The sequence below is a fragment of the Notolepis coatsorum genome (assembly GCF_963971535.1).
Source record: "Notolepis coatsorum genome assembly, chromosome: 6".
Lineage (NCBI taxonomy): Eukaryota > Metazoa > Chordata > Actinopteri > Aulopiformes > Paralepididae > Notolepis > Notolepis coatsorum.
Window position 1 is genome coordinate 16,486,299 of NC_140170.1, and position 20,717 is coordinate 16,507,015.

At 47.9% G+C, this 20,717-nt stretch overlaps 1 protein-coding gene across 1 annotated transcript in view; it reads right to left on the reverse strand.

Annotated features, from left to right (window-relative positions):
• tex264a (testis expressed 264, ER-phagy receptor a) overlaps positions 1 to 20,711 on the reverse strand; it is a gene marked incomplete at its 3' end in the record, with an annotated part of 35,756 nt that extends 15,045 nt beyond the window's left edge. The window contains exon 1 of the mRNA XM_084315478.1: positions 20,548 to 20,711. Coding sequence (XP_084171604.1) covers positions 20,548 to 20,674 — 127 coding nt within the window. The remainder of the gene's footprint in view (positions 1 to 20,547) is intronic.
• Positions 20,712 to 20,717: the final 6 nt, after the last annotated feature.

Here is a 20,717-nt window from a genome sequence, read left to right on the forward strand (position 1 = left end):
GGGACTGGGAGACCCATGTTACTGACCAGACACTCTATATCAGTGATGACTGTTTACTGCAGAGTGGAGGGACTGGGAGACCCATGTTACTGACCAGACACTCTATATCAGTGATGGCTGTTTACTGCAGAGCAGAGGGACTGGGAGACCCATGTTACTGACCAGACACTCTATATCAGTGATGGCTGTTTACTGCAGAGTGGAGGGACTGGGAGACCCATGTTACTGACCAGACACTCTATATCAGTGATGGCTGTTTACTGCAGAGTGGAGGGACTGGGAGACCCATGTTACTGACCAGACACTCTATATCAGTGATGGCTGTTTACTGCAGAGTGGAGGGACTGGGAGACCCATGTTACTGACCAGACACTCTGTATCAGTGATGGCTGTTTACTGCAGAGTGGAGGGACTGGGAGACCCATGTTACTGACCAGACACTCTATATCAGTGATGGCTGTTTACTGCAGAGTGGAGGGACTGGGAGACCCATGTTACTGACCAGACACTCTATATCAGTGATGGCGGTTTACTGCAGAGTGGAGGGACTGAGAGACCCATGTTACTGACCAGACACTCTATATCAGTGATGACTGTTTACTGCAGAGTGGAGGGACTGGGAGACCCATGTTACTGACCAGACACTCTATATCAGTGATGACTGTTTACTGCAGAGTGGAGGGACTGGGAGACCCATGTTACTGACCAGACACTCTATATCAGTGATGAGTGTTTACTGCAGAGTGGAGGGACTGGGAGACCCATGTTACTGACCAGACACTCTATATCAGTGATGGCTGTTTACTGCAGAGTGGAGGGACTGGGAGACCCATGTTACTGACCAGACACTCTGTATCAGTGATGGCTGTTTACTGCAGAGTGGAGGGACTGGGAGACCCATGTTACTGACCAGACACTCTATATCAGTGATGACTGTTTACTGCAGAGTGGAGGGACTGGGAGACCCATGTTACTGACCAGACACTCTATATCAGTGATGGCTGTTTACTGCAGAGTGGAGGGACTGGGAGACCCATGTTACTGACCAGACACTCTATATCAGTGATGGCTGTTTACTGCAGAGTGGAGGGACTGGGAGACCCATGTTACTGACCAGACACTCTGTATCAGTGATGGCTGTTTACTGCAGAGTGGAGGGACTGGGAGACCCATGTTACTGACCAGACACTCTATATCAGTGATGGCTGTTTACTGCAGAGTGGAGGGACTGGGAGACCCATGTTACTGACCAGACACTCTATATCAGTGATGACTGTTTACTGCAGAGTGGAGGGACTGGGAGACCCATGTTACTGACCAGACACTCTGTATCAGTGATGGCTGTTTACTGCAGAGTGGAGGGACTGGGAGACCCATGTTACTGACCAGACACTCTGTATCAGTGATGGCTGTTTACTGCAGAGTGGAGGGACTGAGTGCAGTGAGCTATGTAGAGTTTTGATTCAGAAGTCTGACAGCTGAGGGGAAGAAACTATTCGTGGTCCTGTGGGTTCTGCCTGGGAGGCTGCGGTAGGTAGCGTGCCCCAGAGCGAGTACCCCGCAGGCGGGTAGCGTGCCCCAGAGCGAGTACCCCGCAGGCGGGTAGCGTGCCCCAGAGCGAGTACCCCGCAGGCGGGTAGCGTGCCCCAGAGCGAGTACCCCGCAGGCGGGTAGCGTGCCCCAGAGCGAGTACCCCGCAGGCGGGTAGCGTGCCCCAGAGAGAGTACCCCGCAGGCGGGTAGCGTGCCCCAGGCGGGTGAACAGTCCATGGTTGGGGTGAGTAGGCTTGTAGGAGCTCGGTAGGCTTTCTGCAACTAGGGCTGCAACTAACGATTATTTTGGTAGTCGACTAATCTGTCGATTCTTTTTTCGATTAGTCAACTAATCTAACGATTATTTCTGTCACACCCTCCATCTCTGCTTCCTGTGGGCGCGGCTCCTTTTCCGGGCTCTTAGCTGACTTCTTAGCTTAACATAACAGACCGACAGTAAGTTTGGGGGAACTAATGGGATAACTGGGGTTGCAACAAAAGTGCAACTAGGGCTAAAAACATAATGAAATAAAATAATAATAATAATAATAAATAATATATCCTTGTTAGCAGACTTCTTAGCTTAACATCCCAGGGAACTAATGGGATAACTGGGGATGTTGTTTGGTCCTGACAAGAGTCTCAAAGTTTGGGGTGATGGTAGACAAAGCAACTCTGAGGTCATGCTCAATGTCCAATCTGTTCCTCTGCTTTGTCTTCAGCTGGACCAGAGCTGAGAAGCCACTTTCACAAAGATAGGTAGTGCAAAAAAAAAAAGTATAAAAAAAAAGAAAACGACACATCGACGCAAAAATTCGGCGTCGACGAGTTTTTATGATCGACGTCGTCGATTATGTCGACTAATCGTTGCAGCCCTAGCTGCAACCTTCACAAGCACTTTGACACCGGAGTATGAATTAGGCATACGTGAGGTGAGGCCCTACTGCACAGTGAGTGATAAGACAGCCCCCCCCCCCCCCCCGCCCCCCCCAGGCTGAGTTATGGTCTCAGCACATTAGTCACATGCAGCTGTGGGATGAAGAGTGGAAAGCAATCTGTCCGAGTGGCGGAGTTTGATTTCCAGCGCTGGCCGCCTTTGTCAGACAACGCTTAGCGGCGCTAATTGATCCGTCTCTCATTAACTGAGAACTGAGCAGCATCTGGGACCGCACACACACACGCACGCACACACACACACGCACGCACCACGCACGCACGCACACACACACACACACACACACACACACACACACACACACGCACACACACACGCACGCACGCGCACGCACGCACACACGCACGCACGCACGCGCACGCACGCACACACACACACACGCACACACACACACACACACACACACATGCATGCAGAAGACGCAAACTAATATGCACATGCATTTCTTATCTCAAATTATGATCTGAAACCAAGATAATTTCTCAACAGGTGTTTGGTCACAGTGTTGTGTTCATTCCAACTGTGCAGCTTTGGTGAAGTTATAAAACGACCGCCTGGTCCAAATGACAAGTAGCGACTAGCGAGCGTTCGCGTGGGGGTCAAGGTCAGGTCAGGGTCAAGGTCAGGGTTAGGGAGGGCCTGCTGTGTGGGAACGCCAGTCACACTGAAACTGGTGTATCTCAGAGTGATCATCGGACCTAGGTGAGAAATACAATACTGTGTGAGTCGTACCAAACAAATACACAATGTTACGAAAGAAATCACTGCCTTCAGCCGGAGCGGAGACGCCATTAGTATGAACGTGTGGAGTGTGACTGTCAAACAAACACCAATAAGTTGCGATATAAATGTCCAACTCCATTTGACACAGTTGTGGCATTTATTTATACCTAAATAAAGATTTAGGCCACTTGTCGCAATTTACAAAACATCTTCCCAAAAACTAAAAAAAAATTACAATAGTATCTAGTTTTGAACATTCCGTCATTCATTCCTACTGTTATGTACCAGGAGCCTGATCACTCCTGTGTCACTGTGCATGCAGGTTGAGGGCTACCAATTAGCTAATTAGTGCTGATTAGTTACCTGCTGGGAGCTTTAAAACCAGCCCTGGTAACACACATGCAGTGTCTGTGCTTAGAGGAAGAGCTGTCACGTTCTTCCAGTCCTTGTCCTTTGGTTTACACTAATAGTTCCTTGATATAGTAGCATTTTGAGTTAGAGCACAGGGTTTTGGTGTTGGTTTGCACATAGGTTGCGTGCCTTGAGCCAGGGTCGTAACAGTTGGGCGCTCGTCCGGGATATTTTACCCCTAGAAATTTGTTTGGTGTTTTTTTTGTGTGTTACACGGGGTGTCATGGTATTATGGTTTGGGTGGTGTTCGTTACATACTGTGTAACGTGGGGGCTTGAGCCGTTTTCGTCAAACAGGTGAGTATGCCTTATTTGTTTGTAATTTGATGTGACTACTTATGCTGTTAAAATATATAGTTTAGTGGGCACCACATGTAGATAGGGACATTATTTTCTGGTTGTTGGTTAGCTTCCTGTGCACCACATAATCCTGGGGCAGTCAGGGAAGGGATTGGCACCATCTACTTGTCTGGTACCGTATCATGTACTGGACGGGTGGATGGTCAAGTATGATCTTTGGCTGGTAGCAGGTGTGGTTGAAGATGGTTAGGTCTACAGGGCATTAGCTTAAGGGTAGGTAGATTAGGGGGCCAGAAAACACAGGTAGTGTGGTAGGGCCTGATTTAGTGTTTCTTAGGGTAGACATGTGGTGGGCCGGTTGTGACTGCAGTTTAGATGTAGAAGCATAAGTAGTCATATCAGGTTAGAAGGGCCACCTGTTTGAATTGTTTGTTGTAATTGTTTTGTTTGTTTTGAGTGTTTGGTTAGCATACCGGTTAGCACCTGACACCCTGCGTGTATGACACGTCTATTTATTTCAGGGTGGTTGTTTTTTATTTTATTTTTTTGCAAATTAGAAAGGTGCGCTCGGTAGGGCACACATTTCCACCGCGTCCCTTTATGGTTGTTATTATTGGCATTAGCGTTCTTCAGTGGTTCTTCAGTGGTTCTTCATGGTTCTTTAGTGGTTCTTCGTGGTTCGTTAGTGGTTCTTCGTGACTGTGAAGTAAAGTGAGTAGCTTGTGGTGAATGGTACAGTAACGATGGCTTCCATCAAGGACTTTGTTGATCACCCGTCTCATGATATGTTGGGGAAGTTTTCCAAAGAACAACTTCTAGAACTTGCTGTACACTACAGGGTAGAGCTTACTGCAAGTGAGAAACGTTTGAAGCCAACTGCCTTGAGTGCTTTAAGGGTGTTACTCATTAGAGAGCAGGTGCTTGAGGAGAGGGTGGAGGAGCCTTTGTCTGACGCGTCTCCGCTATTACCTGGTGCAGAGGGTGAGTGGAGGATTAGGGAGTTGGAGTTTAAGGAAAGGCAGCTAGAGCACGAGCGTGAGGAGAGGAGAGAGGAGCGTGAGCTTAAGGAGAGGAGAGAGGAGAGAGGAGCGTGAGCTTAAAGAGAGGAAAGAGGAGCGGGAGCTTAAGGAGAGACAAATCTTGCTGGAGGAGACAAATGTTGCTGGTGCACGAGAGTGCGCAGAAGGAGCTTGAGTTTAAGCATGCTGTCTTACAGGCGGGTGCTCTGCATTCAGAGTTACGTTCCGGGTTTGATGTAGGCAGGAATATTAGGATGGTGCCTCCATTTTTTGAGAAAGACGTGGAGAGATATTTTCCCCTTTTTGAACGGGTGGCAACCACATTGAAGTGGCCTGATACAGCCTGGACACTGCTGCTGCAATGTGTTTTAGTTGGTAGGGCACAGGAAGCCTATACTGCCCTGTCCCTTGAACAAAGCGCTGATTATGAGCTTGTTAAAGCTTCCATATTGAGGGCTTATGAGTTGGTCCCCGAGGCCTATCGTCAGCGTTTTAGAGGCTATCGCAGGTCGGAGGGACAGTCGTATGTGGAATTTGGAAGGGAGAAGGAGAACCTGTTTGACAGGTGGTGCACTTCTCGGAAGGCAGAGTCAAGAGAGCAGCTTAGGCAGTTGATTCTCCTAGAGGAATTTAAAAGATGTGTTCCTGATACCGTTTCCACACATCTAAATGAGTGTAAGGTATCGAAGATAGGCGACGCCGCTGTCTTCGCTGATGAGTTTGTGTTGACACACAGGTCCGTGTTTTTGGAGGACTACCATGTTGAGTCCGGGGATAGGCGTCCTGTTCAGGGGGGCCGTTTCCCAAAACCTGTGTCTGCTGGTCAGTTAACTTCACCTCCTAGGCGGGGGTGGTTCTGCTGGTGCATTCCCAGAAGGGATTATCTGTTTCTACTGTAAGGAACCTGGTCATATCGTTGCTGGGTGCCCGGTGCTTGAGCAGAAAAATGTCAGAACCGTGGCTCTGGTAGAAACCATATGCAGAACACCTATGCCAATGTTAGATGGTGATGGGGGAAGTATCAAACATGTGGACAAAGAGCTCGAGGGTTCCTCAAGGTTTATGATGGATGGATTTGTTTCCCTGACTAATGCACTAGAGTCCAAACAGGCTATAACAATTTGGAGAGATACCGGTGCTTTTCAGTCCCTCATTCTGGAGGGGGTTTTGCCGTTTTCAGAAAACTCTTCTTTGCATTCCGGTGTCGTTGTTCGGGGCTTTGGGGGTGGATTTGTGGATGCACCTTTGCATGAGGTCACGCTCAATTGTCCCTTAGTATCAGGCAATGTTGTTGTGGGGGTATGTTCTCACATTCCCATAAAGGGGGTGTCCTTCATTCTAGGGAATGATTTGGCTGGTGACAAAGTGTTGGCTACTCCGGTTGTAACTCCCATTCCTGTGGTTTCTGAGGTCCCTAATGAGCTGGCACAGAAACATCCAGAAGTGTTCCCTGTGTGTGCTGTGGCACGGGAAGTGTCAAAGGACAAAAGTGATGTTGTTGATACTTCAACTTGGGACATTACACTTAGTGACACATTCTTTGTTGAATTAAAATGTGTACCTGGTGAGAATTTTGGAAAGCACACTGTGGATGTACCTCTGCATAATGATTCTCTTGATTGTGGCTTTGTGTTAGGCCCGGTGGTGAAACCAGAGTTGACATGCGTGCCGGAGAAGCATGTGGCAGGAGATGATATGGCAGTGCAGTGTCTCAAGGTCTTCCCAGCCTGTACGGTGGCTGAGGCCACGAACGAATTGGAGGATGAGTGTGGGAAGGATGCTATGAGAGGTGCTGTTGTTTCATGTGACACCGTTCTAGTTGGAGAGGCTACTAAGCCTGACTTAGGCTGCCAGCCTTCCCACAGTAGCTCTATTGTCCCTAATGTTTCACTTGTGGGCAGGGATGGTCCCAGTATGTCAGGTGATAATTCTGACATTGATCCACATGTCCACACTGATTCTCTGCCATGCACTAGGTGTGATGGTCAACCTAGTTACCTGTGTCCTGTGGAGCAGGAGCCGCCTTCGCAACCTGGTCTGTTGAGTGGCAGCCATTTTGATTTTGATCAGGACAATGTTATTTTGGGTGACGCCATTTTAGATGGTGTTCCAGACGTTTTTTGTGACTGTCGTACTGCCATGTTCTAGGGACGGTGGGGCTGTACCTGAGGCGGTACATCCTACTCTGGATGTTCACGGTTTGCAGTATCCTGAACTGCCAGTGCCAGGTGGGATGGATATGGGCGCGGTGGTGGTATCAGTGATCTATGGTTTTTGTTTTGCTGTGTTCTGTTCTGTTGAGCGCAATGAGATTAGTTCTCAGATTGATTTTGGTTTGCAGTCTATTTTTGAGAGGTCGGTATCGGTGGAGGGGCCTGTTGAAAGGGAGCATACAACACGGTTGGTGGTCGTGTTCGACAGGGGCCGACCCGCTATCGCTGTTGTGGTAGTGGCCCTGACAATTAATGGGTCACAGTTGTTTTTGTTGTTTTTGTTTATGGGTTGTTGTGTGGTGGTTGCCTCTGGGGTAACCAGTTTGGTGTGGGAGGTGTTATGTACCAGGAGCCTGATCACTCCTGCATGCAGGTTGAGGGCTGCCAATTAGCTAATTAGTGCTGATTGGTTACCTGCTGGGAGCTTTAAAACCAACCCTGGTAACACACATGCAGTGTCTGTGCTTAGAGGAAGAGCTGTCACGTTCTTCCAGTCCTTGTCCTTTGGTTTACACTAATAGTTCCTTGATATAGTAGCATTTTGAGTTAGAGCACAGGGTTTTGGTGTTGGTTTGCACATAGGTTGCGTGCCTTTGAGCCAGGGTCGTAACACCTACTGTATGGAGCAAAATGTCCCCGTTTGAAGTCGTTTATTTCCCCCCCAAACCGTGTGGTGAAACGTAATAGCAACTGGAGTCGAAGCGGGCCGGTCGCTTTGACACCTTGCAAACGCGTGTGGCGTGTGAACGCTCTGGCAGGAGAAACCTTGTGAAAAAGTGTCAGAATAAAGCAAAAGAGGCGGCCGGGTAGCGCAGCGGACTAAGCGTCTTGTCTACCACCACAGAGCCAGTGGGATCGAATCCGGCTGTGGTGCCTCCGACTTGGCCGACCGTCCATACTGACACAATTGGCAGCGTCAGCGGGTGGGAAACCCGGCGAGGGTGGGTCCTGGTCGTTGTAAACAGCGACTCCTACAGTTCGGTCGGGGCGCCTGGCCGCCTGCACAGCGAGGGAGGTAGTGTGATCCTTCCACACGTTACGCTCTCCCAGTGAGAGTCCGCGCTGCCAGGTGAAAAGAAGCGGTGGGCTGGCTACACATGTGTCGGAGGAAGCATGTGATAGTCTCCGCCCTCCCGGACCGACGGTAGGGGGTAGAGTGCGCAACGACCAGGAAGGGGATTGGGAATTGGCATAACGACTAACATTGGGATGGGAGAAAAACGGAAAAAGAAGGGGGGGAAAAGATAATAAAATTATATTAAAAAAAAGAATAAAGCAAAATAATATAGATTGGCTTTGCCAGGTCCCCTGCACTGACCACCAACACCACACTCAGTCCAGTAGAAGTTGACAGATCTATTGAAAGCCGTGAATCACAAACTCCTACGCAGAGCTGTCTCTACTCCTGTACGTCACAGTCTGCTAAACACCTCTGTCTCTACATCACAGCCTGCTTAAACACCTCTGTCTCTACATCACAGCCTGCTAAACACCTCTGTCTCTACACCTGTACGTCACAGCCTGCTAAACACCTGTCTCTACACCTGTACGTCACAGTCTGCTAAACACCTCTGTCTCTACACCTGTACGTCACAGTCTGCTAAACACCTGTCTCTACACCTGTACGTCACAGCCTGCTAAACACCTGTCTCTACACCTGTACGTCACAGTCTGCTAAACACCTGTCTCTACACCTGTACATCACAGCATGCTAAACACCTCTGTCTCTACACCTGTACGTCACAGCCTGCTAAACACCTGTCTCTACACCTGTACATCACAGCCTGCTAAACACCTCTGTCTCTACACCTGTACGTCACAGCCTGCTATAAACACCTCTGTCTCTACACCTGTACATCACAGTCTACTAAACACCTCTGTCTCTACACCTGTACGTCACAGCCTGCTAAACACCTCTGTCTCTACACCTGTACGTCACAGCCTGCTAAACACCTCTGTTTCTACACCTGTACATCACAGCCTGTTAAACACCTCTGTCTCTACACCTGTACGTCACAGCCTGCTAAACACCTCTGTCTCTACACCTGTACATCACAGCCTGCTAAACACCTGTCTCTACACCTGTACGTCACAGTCTGCTAAACACCTGTCTCTACACCTGTACGTCACAGCCTGCTAAACACCTGTCTCTACACCTGTACGTCACAGCCTGCTATAAACACCTGTCTCTACACCTGTACATCACAGCCTGCTAAACACCTGTCTCTACAACTGTACGTCACAGCCTGCTATAAACACCTGTCTCTACACCTGTACGTCACAGCCTGCTAAACACCTCTGTCTCTACACCTGTACGTCACAGTCTGCTAAACACCTCTGTCTCTACACCTGTACGTCACAGCCTGCTAAACACCTGTCTCTACACCTGTACGTCAGTCTGCTAAACACCTCTGTCTCTACACCTGTACATCACAGCCTGCTAAACACCTGTCTCTACACCTGTACGTCACACAGCCTGCTAAACACCTGTCTCTACACCTGTACATCACAGCCTGCTAAACACATCTGTCTCTACACCTGTACGTCACAGCCTGCTAAACACCTGTCTCTACACCTGTACGTCACAGCCTGCTAAACACCTGTCTCTACACCTGTACATCACAGCCTGCTAAACACCTGTCTCTACACCTGTACATCACAGCCTGCTAAACACCTGTCTCTACACCTGTACGTCACAGCCTGCTAAACACCTCTGTCTCTACACCTGTACGTCACAGTCTGCTAAACACCTCTGTCTCTACACCTGTACGTCACAGCCTGCTAAACACCTGTCTCTACACCTGTACGTCACAGCCTGCTAAACACCTCTGTCTCTACACCTGTACGTCACAGTCTGCTAAACACCTCTGTCTCTACACCTGTACATCACAGCCTGCTAAACACCTGTCTCTACACCTGTACGTCACAGCCTGCTAAACACCTGTCTCTACACCTGTACGTCACAGCCTGCTAAACACCTGTCTCTACACCTGTACGTCACAGCCTGCTAAACACCTCTGTCTCTACCCCTGTACGTCACAGCCTGCTAAACACCTGTCTCTACACCTGTACGTCACAGCCTGCTAAACACCTCTGTCTCTACACCTGTACATCACAGCCTGCTAAACACCTCTGTCTCTACGCATGTACGTCACAGCCTGCTAAACACCTGTCTCTACACCTGTACGTCACAGCCTGCTAAACACCTCTGTCTCTACACCTGTACGTCACAGCCTGCTAAACACCTGTCTCTACAACTGTACGTCACAGCCTGCTAAACACCTGTCTCTACACCTGTACGTCACAGCCTGCTAAACACCTGTCTCTACACCTGTACATCACAGCCTGCTAAACACCTGTCTCTACACCTGTACGCCACAGTCTGCTAAACACCTCTGTCTCTACACCTGTACGTCACAGTCTGCTAAACACCTGTCTCTACACCTGTACGCCACAGCCTGCTATAAACACCTGTCTCTACACCTGTACGTCACAGCCTGCTAAACACCTGTCTCTACACCTGTACGTCACAGTCTGCTAAACACCTGTTTCTACACCTGTACGTCACAGCCTGCTAAACACCTCTGTCTCTACACCTGTACGTCACAGTCTGCTAAACACCTGTTTCTACACCTGTACGTCACAGCCTGCTAAACACCTCTGTCTCTACACCTGTACGTCACAGTCTGCTAAACACCTCTGTCTCTACACCTGTACGTCACAGTCTGCTAAACACCTGTCTCTACACCTGTACGTCACAGTCTGCTAAACACCTGTTTCTACACCTGTACGTCACAGCCTGCTAAACACCTGTCTCTACACCTGTACGTCACAGCCTGCTAAACACCTCTGTCTCTACACCTGTACGTCACAGTCTGCTAAACACCTGTCTCTACACCTGTACGTCACAGTCTGCTAAACACCTCTGTCTCTACACCTGTATGTCACAGCCTGCTAAACACCTCTGTCTCTACACCTGTACATCACAGTCTGCTAAACACCTCTGTCTCTACACCTGTACATCACAGTCTGCTAAACACCTGTCTCTACGCCTGTACGTCACAGTCTGCTAAACACCTGTTTCTACACCTGTACGTCACAGTCTACTAAACACCTGTCTCTACACCTGTACGTCACAGTCTGCTAAACACCTCTGTCTCTACACCTGTACGTCACAGCCTGCTAAACACCTCTGTCTCTACACCTGTACGTCACAGCCTGCTAAACACCTCTGTCTCTACACCTGTACGTCACAGCCTGCTAAACACCTGTCTCTACACCTGTACATCACAGCCTGCTAAACACCTCTGTCTCTACACCTGTACGTCACAGTCTGCTAAACACCTGTCTCTACACCTGTACATCACAGCCTGCTAAACACCTGTCTCTACACCTGTACATCACAGCCTGCTAAACACCTGTCTCTACACCTGTACATCACAGCCTGCTAAACACCTGTCTCTACACCTGTACGTCACAGCCTGCTAAACACCTCTGTCTCTACACCTGTACGTCACAGCCTGCTAAACACCTGTCTCTACACCTGTACATCACAGCCTGCTAAACACCTGTCTCTACACCTGTACATCACAGCCTGCTAAACACCTGTCTCTACACCTGTACGTCACAGCCTGCTAAACACCTGTCTCTACACCTGTACGTCACAGCCTGCTATAAACACCTCTGTCTCTACACCTGTACGTCACAGCCTGCTAAACACCTCTGTCTCTACACCTGTACGTCACAGCCTGCTAAACACCTCTGTCTCTACACCTGTACGTCACAGTCTGCTAAACACCTGTCTCTACACCTGTACATCACAGTCTGCTAAACACCTCTGTCTCTACACCTGTACATCACAGTCTGCTAAACACCTCTGTCTCTACACCTGTACGTCACAGTCTGCTAAACACCTGTCTATACACCTGTACGTCACAGCCTGCTAAACACCTCTGTCTCTACACCTGTACGTCACAGCCTGCTAAACACCTGTCTCTACACCTGTACGTCACAGTCTGCTAAACACCTGTCTCTACACCTGTACGTCACAGCCTGCTAAACACCTGTCTCTACACCTGTACGTCACAGCCTGCTAAACACCTCTGTCTCTACACCTGTACATCACAGCCTGCTAAACACCTCTGTCTCTACACCTGTACGTCACAGTCTGCTAAACACCTGTCTCTACACCTGTACGTCACAGCCTGCTAAACACCTCTGTCTCTACACCTGTACGTCACAGCCTGCTAAACACCTGTCTCTACACCTGTACGTCACAGCCTGCTAAACACCTGTCTCTACACCTGTACGTCACAGCCTGCTAAACACCTCTGTCTCTACACCTGTACGTCACAGCCTGCTAAACACCTCTGTCTCTACACCTGTACGTCACAGCCTGCTAAACACCTGTCTCTACACCTGTACATCACAGCCTGCTAAACACCTGTCTCTACACCTGTACATCACAGCCTGCTAAACACCTGTCTCTACACCTGTACGTCACAGCCTGCTAAACACCTGTCTCTACACCTGTACGTCACAGCCTGCTAAACACCTCTGTCTCTACACCTGTACGTCACAGCCTGCTAAACACCTCTGTCTCTACACCTGTACGTCACAGTCTGCTAAACACCTCTGTCTCTACACCTGTACATCACAGCCTGCTAAACACCTCTGTCTCTACACCTGTACGTCACAGTCTGCTAAACACCTGTCTCTACACCTGTACGTCACAGCCTGCTAAACACCTCTGTCTCTACACCTGTACGTCACAGTCTGCTAAACACCTGTCTCTACACCTGTACGTCACAGCCTGCTAAACACCTGTCTCTACACCTGTACGTCACAGTCTGCTAAACACCTCTGTCTCTACACCTGTACATCACAGCCTGCTAAACACCTGTCTCTACACCTGTACGTCACAGCCTGCTAAACACCTCTGTCTCTACACCTGTACGTCACAGTCTGCTAAACACCTCTGTCTCTACACCTGTACGTCACAGCCTGCTATAAACACCTGTCTCTACACCTGTACATCACAGTCTGCTAAACACCTCTGTCTCTACACCTGTACATCACAGCCTGCTAAACACCTCTGTCTCTACACCTGTACATCACAGCCTGCTAAACACCTGTCTCTACACCTGTACGTCACAGCCTGCAAAACACCTCTGTCTCTACACCTGTACGTCACAGCCTGCTAAACACCTGTCTCTACACCTGTACGTCACAGCCTGCTAAACACCTCTGTCTCTACACCTGTACGTCACAGCCTGCTAAACACCTGTCTCTACACCTGTACATCACAGCCTGCTAAACACCTCTGTCTCTACACCTGTACGTCACAGCCTGCTAAATACCTCTGTCTCTACACCTGTACATCACAGTCTGCTATAAACACCTGTCTCTACACCTGTACGTCACAGCCTGCTAAATACCTCTGTCTCTACACCTGTACATCACAGTCTGCTATAAACACCTGTCTCTACACCTGTACGTCACAGTCTGCTATAAACACCTGTCTCTACACCTGTACATCACAGCCTGCTAAACACCTGTCTCTACACCTGTACGTCACAGCCTGCTAAACACCTGTCTATACACCTGTACGTCACAGCCTGCTAAACACCTGTCTCTACACCTGTACGTCACAGCCTGCTAAACACCTGTCTCTACACCTGTACATCACAGCCTGCTAAACACCTCTGTCTCTACACCTGTACGTCACAGTCTGCTAAACACCTCTGTCTCTACACCTGTACATCACAGCCTGCTAAACACCTGTCTCTACACCTGTACGTCACAGCCTGCTAAACACCTGTCTCTACACCTGTACATCACAGCCTGCTAAACACCTCTGTCTCTACACCTGTACGTCACAGTCTGCTAAACACCTGTCTCTACACCTGTACATCACAGCCTGCTAAACACCTCTGTCTCTACACCTGTACGTCACAGCCTGCTAAACACCTGTCTCTACACCTGTACGTCACAGCCTGCTAAACACCTCTGTCTCTACACCTGTACGTCACAGTCTGCTAAACACCTCTGTCTCTACACCTGTACATCACAGCCTGCTAAACACCTGTCTCTACACCTGTACGTCACAGCCTGCTAAACACCTGTCTCTACACCTGTACGTCACAGCCTGCTAAACACCTGTCTCTACACCTGTACGTCACAGCCTGCTAAACACCTCTGTCTCTACACCTGTACGTCACAGCCTGCTAAACACCTCTGTCTCTACACCTGTACGTCACAGCCTGCTAAACACCTGTCTCTACACCTGTACGTCACAGCCTGCTAAACACCTCTGTCTCTACACCTGTACGTCACAGCCTGCTAAACACCTGTCTCTACACCTGTACATCAGTCTGCTAAACACCTCTGTCTCTACACCTGTACGTCACAGCCTGCTAAACACCTGTCTCTACACCTGTACGTCACAGTCTGCTAAACACCTCTGTCTCTACACCTGTACGTCACAGCCTGCTAAACACCTCTGTCTCTACACCTGTACGTCACAGCCTGCTAAACACCTCTGTCTCTACACCTGTACATCACAGCCTGCTAAACACCTGTCTCTACACCTGTACGTCACAGTCTGCTAAACACCTGTCTCTACACCTGTACGTCACAGCCTGCTAAACACCTGTCTCTACACCTGTACGTCACAGTCTGCTAAACACCTGTCTCTACACCTGTACGTCACAGTCTGCTAAACACCTCTGTCTCTACACCTGTACGTCACAGCCTGCTAAACACCTGTCTCTACACCTGTACGTCACAGTCTGCTAAACACCTGTCTCTACACCTGTACGTCACAGTCTGCTAAACACCTCTGTCTCTACACCTGTACGTCACAGCCTGCTAAACACCTGTCTATACACCTGTACGTCACAGTCTGCTAAACACCTGTCTATACACCTGTACGTCACAGCCTGCTAAACACCTCTGTCTCTACACCTGTACGTCACAGCCTGCTAAACACCTCTGTCTCTACACCTGTACGTCACAGCCTGCTAAACACCTCTGTCTCTACACCTGTACGTCACAGTCTGCTATAAACACCTCTGTCTCTACACCTGTACGTCACAGCCTGCTAAACACCTGTCTCTACACCTGTACGTCACAGCCTGCTAAACACCTCTGTCTCTACACCTGTACGTCACAGCCTGCTAAACACCTCTGTCTCTACACCTGTACGTCACACAGCCTGCTAAACACCTGTCTCTACACCTGTACATCACAGTCTGCTAAACACCTCTGTCTCTACACCTGTACGTCACAGCCTGCTAAACACCTCTGTCTCTACACCTGTACATCACAGCCTGCTAAACACCTCTGTCTCTACACCTGTACGTCACAGCCTGCTAAACACCTCTGTCTCTACACCTGTACGTCACAGCCTGCTAAACACCTCTGTCTCTACACCTGTACATCACAGTCTGCTAAACACCTGTCTCTACACCTGTACGTCACAGTCTGCTAAACACCTGTCTCTACACCTGTACGTCACAGCCTGCTATAAACACCTCTGTCTCTACACCTGTACGTCACAGTCTGCTAAACACCTCTGTCTCTACACCTGTACGTCACAGCCTGCTAAACACCTGTCTCTACACCTGTACATCACAGTCTGCTATAAACACCTCTGTCTCTACACCTGTACGTCACAGCCTGCTAAACACCTCTGTCTCTACACCTGTACGTCACAGCCTGCTAAACACCTGTCTCTACACCTGTACGTCACAGCCTGCTAAACACCTCTGTCTCTACACCTGTACATCACAGCCTGCTAAACACCTCTGTCTCTACACCTGTACATCACAGTCTGCTAAACACCTGTCTCTACACCTGTACATCACAGCCTGCTAGACACCTCTGTCTCTACACCTGTACGTCACAGCCTCTGAAACTCCTCTGAAACTCCTCTGAAACTCCTCTGCCCAAGAGGGCAAACATTTGTACCAAATCAGGACATTCCGTAACCAAATTAGTTTCAAAATAATGAAAGAATGAATGAATGATCATTGCATTTACAGATGCAACTAATAGTATTCATTCAATATGTTGCATTGCAGATCAGGATGTAGATATTATACTATATGAAATTTGAATAACACAATGTACAGTTCCAAAAAAGTATTTGTGTGATGTGCAATGAGCAATGTGCAAATTTTAGCAGTGTGTAGAACGCAATGTGCAATACAGTTCTATGTCTTACCTTGAACGTGCTGTATCCAACCAACTTACTGACTATCTCTTACAGAATGACCTCCTAGACCCTAATCAGTCTGGCTTCCGGACTGGCCACTCCACAGAAACGGCCCTCATCGCGGTCACAGAGGCACTTCACTTAGCAAAAGCGAAAGGCCTCTCCTCTGTCCTGATTCTCCTAGATCTATCTGCAGCCTTCGACACAGTCAACCATCAGATCCTCCTCGCGTCCCTCGCAGGAATGGGAGTGGCTGGATCCGTGCTGACATGGCTGACATCATACCTCACTTCTAATAAACTAACCTACACTGTAGCACTCAACACTTTGATGAACATTGTTACTCAGCTGATAGAGTTGTGCCCTTCCTGATGACTTGTCGTACAGAACTTGTAAGTCGCTTTGGATAAAAGCATTCAGCTAAATGACTAAATGTATGTAATGTAAAATGTTACCTTTGATGCCATTTTATGTCTGCACTTTATGCATTTCTCTTGATCTGCTAATTTTGGGCTTGCTCTTTTTTCATAATTTTTTTTACTGCTGTGAAGCACTTTGAGCTGCAATTCTTGTATGAAAGGTGCTATACAAATAACGTTTATTATTAGTATTATTATTATTTGAATCTAATCTAATCTAAAACTCCATCAGCGATCCTCAAATTATATTGGGGGAGAGAGTTTTTGGCCTTGAGGTGTCGATTCCTGAGCGGGAACTTTGCCAATTGGACCTCCGTGGTGCCATCTTCCTCAGTACCTTCGTCCTCCTCACAAATGCCCCCCCCACACGCACTCAAGGCAGGTACAGACATAGATATATATCACTAGTAGGGTGACCAGGTCAAAATGGTTCAGTCGCAGGACAGCAGCACTGCTCTTGCGGGACAGTGCGGGACACGTGGGGGGGGGGGGGGGGGGGGGGGGGGCAAAAAAAAATAAAAAATTTATTGCTAATTAAAATTAAATAAATTTATTTATTATTTAAATGCCTATATATCATATTCGACACAGACGGTAGGCTATATATAGCTCATTTTGTTATTAATCTTATTAAACTCACCTCCGGTTTTGGGGATATTAGCCTCCGGATTCTATTGCCCCCTCCCTCTGGACAGTGTCCCGGCGATACTCCCCGTGTGTTATTATAACAAACCGACCCTCTGATTCAGTTCTCAATAATAGTCGGGCCAGACTTGCTGAAGAGGCGCTCCTCTGAACAACTATGTGACGTCCCCCTCTCCTCCATGGGTGATGGTGAAGCGGTGGGGATGGGGATCATCTGAAACGGTGTTCTGCGAAATGCGCATGACCCACAATCGTTCACACTACAATAATATCCTGCCACCTTGCTGACGAACGTCTTGTTGAGTCTTGTTGTTGATATATCTTAAACAATATCTTAAACATATGTTTTTCATTGCACCTTTTGAACTGTATATGCATGTAATATTTGCATGTAATTGGCTTTGCAGCCAAATGTATTTGTAGATGATAAAATGTCGGTACACCTGTTGGAATTCGGAGTGAACTATAGGGTGACGTCACCCAGCTGTCCAAACATATAGGCGATTCGCGCTACGGCAGCAGTTCTCAGCAGAGTAGTAGAATTTCGCAGAACACCAGCTCGGACAGCGACAGGTGACAGGCAGCGCGACTCGAGTGAGCTGCTCAGCAGCCTCGGCTGGAGATGCATCCTGCTGCAGGACCACAGCACCGACACTCTCAGGACCGTGACACTTTGCGGACCCACACTCTCCAGACCCTCGCTCCCATTGGCTGATTTGGGTGACCCAAATCAGCCAATGGGAGCGAGGGTCTGGAGAGTGTGGGTCCGCAAAGTGTCGCGGTCCTGAATGTGTCGGTGCTGTGGTCCTGCAGATGGATACTATTGCTCGGCTGCGCAATGCATTGGTTTGTGACGTCGCCCGATTTTTTTATTTTAAATATAAGAGGGTATTGGAACGAGGCATTAAATTAACAACATTTAAAAAAAAATTTAAATAATAATCTTTGAAAGATAAAAAATACAAAATAAAAAATAAAAAAATATTTTTTTTTTCTTTTTTTATCTTTGAATTGCAGGACATTGTTTTGTTGTTGCGGGACGCGGGACAAACGGCCCAATATCAGGACTGTCCCGCGAGTCGCGGGACAGGTGGTCACCCTAATCACTAGATGACTCACCCGTGGCCATCTTGCGTGTGGGGAGCACGCCCGCCCACTCACAACATGCATGCACTATTGAAATAACCATAGCTTGCTCAATTTTCAACCGTTTGGTTTGTTAAAAAACGTCACAGATGTAGTTATCATACTGAAGACTTATAATGGACTTTCATATACAAATAAATGATAATAATAATTCTTCCAAGCAGGAATCATAGCCACGTTAATAACGTTTGTAATAAACCAAACCGTTTGTAAATCAGTCAAGAGTATCTTTGTTTGTGCACATCATCGCCTTAAAGCCAGTAGTCCACTCAAGCAAGATGGCCGCCGGTGAACTACGCTGGAGACTCCGCGTTGATCCATCTAGTGTTTATATATCTATGGGTACAGACTACTACAAAATGATTTGTGCGGAGAAGTCAAAGTCAATACCGACGCGCCGCTAACCTGAAGACCCCGTCAGGTTCTCAGAGAGTGATGGCAGGTCGGAAACACGTCGCGCTGGAGGAAACACACTCGCAGTGACAGAACAATTACAGGGTCTCGTATATCACACGTCTGCGGGGACAGAGGGGTGGGACGGAGAGTGGGTGTCCCGCTTGATAAATACCCCCCGACACATTATTTTCTGTGCTTTTCTTGTGCCCCTGTATCTGACAGGGGCGCGTGCACGCGCACACACACACGCACGCACACACACACACACACACACACACACACACACACACACACACACACACACACACACACACACACACACACACACACACACACACACACACACACACACACACACACACACACACACACACACACACACACACACACACACACACACACACACAGGCAGGACAGAGTGGAAATCTATGAGCTTCCTCCAAACACACTCAATCAAGAACCTCTCGGGATAAAACGAACTTTAGGAGGGGAAAGGTGAAACAACAACAACAACAATGACACACATCTAAAGACGGATGTCCTTCAGTGCCGAGGTCTCTTTTAAAACCTCCCCTCTCTTGTTTCAGTGGTTCACTACTTACTACAACTACTACTAGTGTTGTATATACTGTATATAAATATATACATTTATATTTACAGCATATATATATATATATATATATATATCCATATTTGTCCGAATATACCTGCATATAACACTTCTATATACCTGCTTATACACCTGTATATAACCCATATTACTCTGCATGATAGCACGTACAATAATTCTGTATATACCGTATATATTCTTACCATATAAATATATCTATCCACATCTGTCTGTACATACCTGCATATAATCCTTGTTACATATCTGTAGATACTTTTTAGATTATTTTCGTTGTAACTGTACTCGTGCTGCGTGACGACAATACATTTAATCTGATGTCAGCTGTACTGTGTTACTGATGCTCCCTGTTTAGCCTAAGCTCTATATGTCTGAGTGGAATCAATCAATCAATCAATCAATCACTATCTCTTCGCTCTCTCTCTCAGTCTCTCTCTCACACACACACACACACACAAAGATGAATGTCCCTATTGGGATTAATAGTGCAATAACTTGCTTTTTCACCAAACTTCACTTAAAACAAATAAAAGGTGCCTCTTGATCATCAAACAAGAATGAATTTAATAAAGTGCAAATCTAACTTTCACCAAACATCACTTTGTGTCAAATAAAAGGTGACGCCTAAAACAAACACGCAAATAGCAATTAATTGCGCCCATCAAAATCATTGCATTCATTTTCATTATTGCGCGATAAATTGATTTATTGCTTATTGCAACAGTTTCACCAAACATCACTTTGTGTCAAATAAAAGGTGACGCCTAAATGTATTTTATTTAAAAAAAAATCTAAATCATGTATTCGAATTAATCGTTAAAATCGATGATTCGCCCAGCCCTACCTAGCTCGAGGTTATCAATTAATCCCTGAAGGGGAATACGGGCCCGAGTGGACCTCGGCGGTACCGCTAAGTGTCTTGGGAGGACGGCGCGGCACGGTACCTGTGATGTCCGTCCCTCTGTCCTCGTCCGAGTCCTCCATCACCTTCACCTCCGCCTCGGCCTTGGCCTCCTCCTCCGTCATCATCTCCGGCACGAAGAAGTCCGTCTGGCGCGACAGGGGCACCATGTAGTGGGTGAGGTCCGCCTTGCAGATCTCGATGGTGGGGAAC